Raw genomic sequence first — 2,500 nt, forward strand, 5'->3', positions numbered from 1 at the left:
TGGGCGTACATGCGCTTTTTATGTTTGCGGTTAATTTCTAGTAAACTGTCATTTATTAATCTGCCTGTCTGTCTGTCTGTCGTTAGCTTTATATTTTTGAAAGTATGACAGCAGTATTTAAATGTTTTAGCATTCCCATAGTATACAAACATTTGCGACAAGTAGCAGCGATTTATTCAAATGTAATTGAATTAAAGTTAGTTGCTCTGTTCAGTATTAAGTGGTAACAGTATTTCTATGTACCGAGGTGTAGGGTAGAACAGTGTACACACAATGATTTGTATTCCTTAAGGTCCTTTAAGGTTGTATTCCATTTGACATCCATCTCCTGTCACAGCAGCTCACAAATCTTGCTGCTGTGTTTGCACATTGTTCTCACATATTTTCAAACTCTCCCTTGGGTGATTGTAATCCGTGGGAAGTATATGTGTCTGATGTCTTGGTACAGTGGGCATACGGTTAGGAAGTATGTCTCTGATGTCTTGGTACAGTGGGCATACGGTTAGGAAGTATGTCTCTGATGTCTTGGTACAGTGGGCAGACGGTTAGGAAGTATGTCTCTGATGTCTTGGTACAGTGGGCATACGGTTAGGAAGTATGTCTCTGATGTCTTGGTACAGTGGGCATACGGTTAGGAAGTATGTCTCTGATGTCTTGGTACAGTGGGCAGACGGTTAGGAAGTATGTCTCTGACGTCTTGGTACAGTGGGGCAGACGGTTAGGAAGTATGTCTCTGATGTCTTGGTACAGTGGGAAGACGGTTAGGAAGTATGTCTCTGATGTCTTGGTACAGTGGGCAGACGGTTAGGAAGTATGTCTCTGATGTCTTGGTACAGTGGGAAGACGGTTAGGAAGTATGTCTCTGATGTCTTGGTACAGTGGGCATACGGTTAGGAAGTATGTCTCTGATGTCTTGGTACAGTGAGCATACGGTTAGGAAGTATGTCTCTGATGTCTTGGTACAGTGGGAGTGGGCATACGGTTAGGAAGTGTACGTAGCTCAGACTCTACCTCGTTTTGTGTGCAGTGGGTGCATAGTCTGTCTTCTCCTGGGAGCCAGGTCTGCCTATGGCGGCCTTTCTCAATCGCAAGACTGCATGTGTTCACTGAGTCTTCCTTAGTTTTGGATCAGCTACAGAGCATTAGTAAAGTATTCTGCTACTGTGTAATCTCTGTTAACACAGAGCTAAATATTTTGCTCTGGTTTTGGGTAGATCTTTTGTAAGATGTGTGTAAGATCTCCCTCTCTCTCAGGAGGAGGGTTGTGTGGACCCTGTTCCCATGTTGACTGGACTGGTGAAGGCACGGCTCAGAGTCCAACATGCCTACTATAAGATGATTGATGAACTGGAGGGTTTCAATACAAAATGGGCGATAGGGGGAGTGTTGTGCTCAGTGATGGACGATGACCAACTGCTCTTCACCTTTTCTTTAACCCATTCTGACCTGAGATCAGATTCATACGAGGTTTCCACTGGACACACACTGGTCTGATTAACCCATTCTGACCTGAGATCAGATTAAAAAAAATGTCAGTCGTTCTTCGATTTTTCAAAAATAGCAGACCTACAAGCTCGTAGCGCGCCACTCGGTGGCGCGATATGAGCTTGTAGATCTGCTGTTTTTCAATAGCTAAAGCATAACATGATGCTAAACACCAAAATGGGCTCCCGTTCAGAATGGGTTAAATGATGGTGTTGTTCCTGTGATCTATTTTATATTTTTGTGATTATATAAGACTGGCATGTAGTTAAGATCCTGGTTTTGAGCTGTATTACCCGGCAGTGCGTAAAGGACCTTTTAAAATCAAATCTCTCTCTCTCTCTCTCACCATCTTCATCAGTGAGGACCAGCAGTTGGCTGCTGTCTCTTCCTCCTACAGGGTTTCGTAGGACTACTTTCAGGCTGACGTTGGTGTAGGGTGGAAGGTTACGGATGGTGTGCTGCGGCAGCGAGCACATGCTGTCAACACACACCTCCTCCTGAGCCTCCTCCAATCTATATGGGAGCAACACGCAGACGCACACACACACACACACACACACACACACACACACACACACACACACACACACAGTTAATCAGTCAGTCAGTCAGTCAGTCGCTACCTGTTAACATGGAGTGTACTCCATCAGTTCTCCCAGGGGTCCTCGACTCATAGAGTCCCCAGCTATTCTTTCCAATGAAAGTTGCTCAGTACCTCTACATCTTGGACTGGCTCCGATGGCGGAGTCGATATAGAGCGTCCCGATCCCATGGGTCCTATATCCTCTTTCTTTAATACATGCTGGCTGCCCCTATAGGTTCCATTTACACTAGATATAATATTGCTTTCCACTGCTATGCGGACGATGTTCGAAATTATTAATTACTAATACGTCGTTTCAGCTATTTCTCAACTGTTTAAATGAAGTCAAAACATGGATGACCGTGAACCTTCTATACCTCAATGATACAGCAAAACTGAAATAACGTTACCCAACTTAGCCAAATTAAAAGT

At 44.2% G+C, this 2,500-nt stretch overlaps 1 protein-coding gene across 2 annotated transcripts in view; it reads right to left on the bottom strand.

The window, feature by feature from the left end:
* LOC308336761 (receptor-type tyrosine-protein phosphatase mu-like) overlaps positions 1-2,500 on the bottom strand; it is a 141,056-nt gene that overhangs the window by 50,302 nt on the left and 88,254 nt on the right. For both annotated transcript variants that reach the window (XM_080794301.1, XM_080794300.1), the window contains exon 11: positions 1,832-1,998. In XM_080794301.1, coding sequence (XP_080650427.1) covers positions 1,832-1,998 — 167 coding nt within the window. The remainder of the gene's footprint in view (positions 1-1,831; positions 1,999-2,500) is intronic.

This window comes from Protomyctophum bolini (assembly GCF_963924005.1).
Source record: "Protomyctophum bolini genome assembly, chromosome: 21".
Lineage (NCBI taxonomy): Eukaryota > Metazoa > Chordata > Actinopteri > Myctophiformes > Myctophidae > Protomyctophum > Protomyctophum bolini.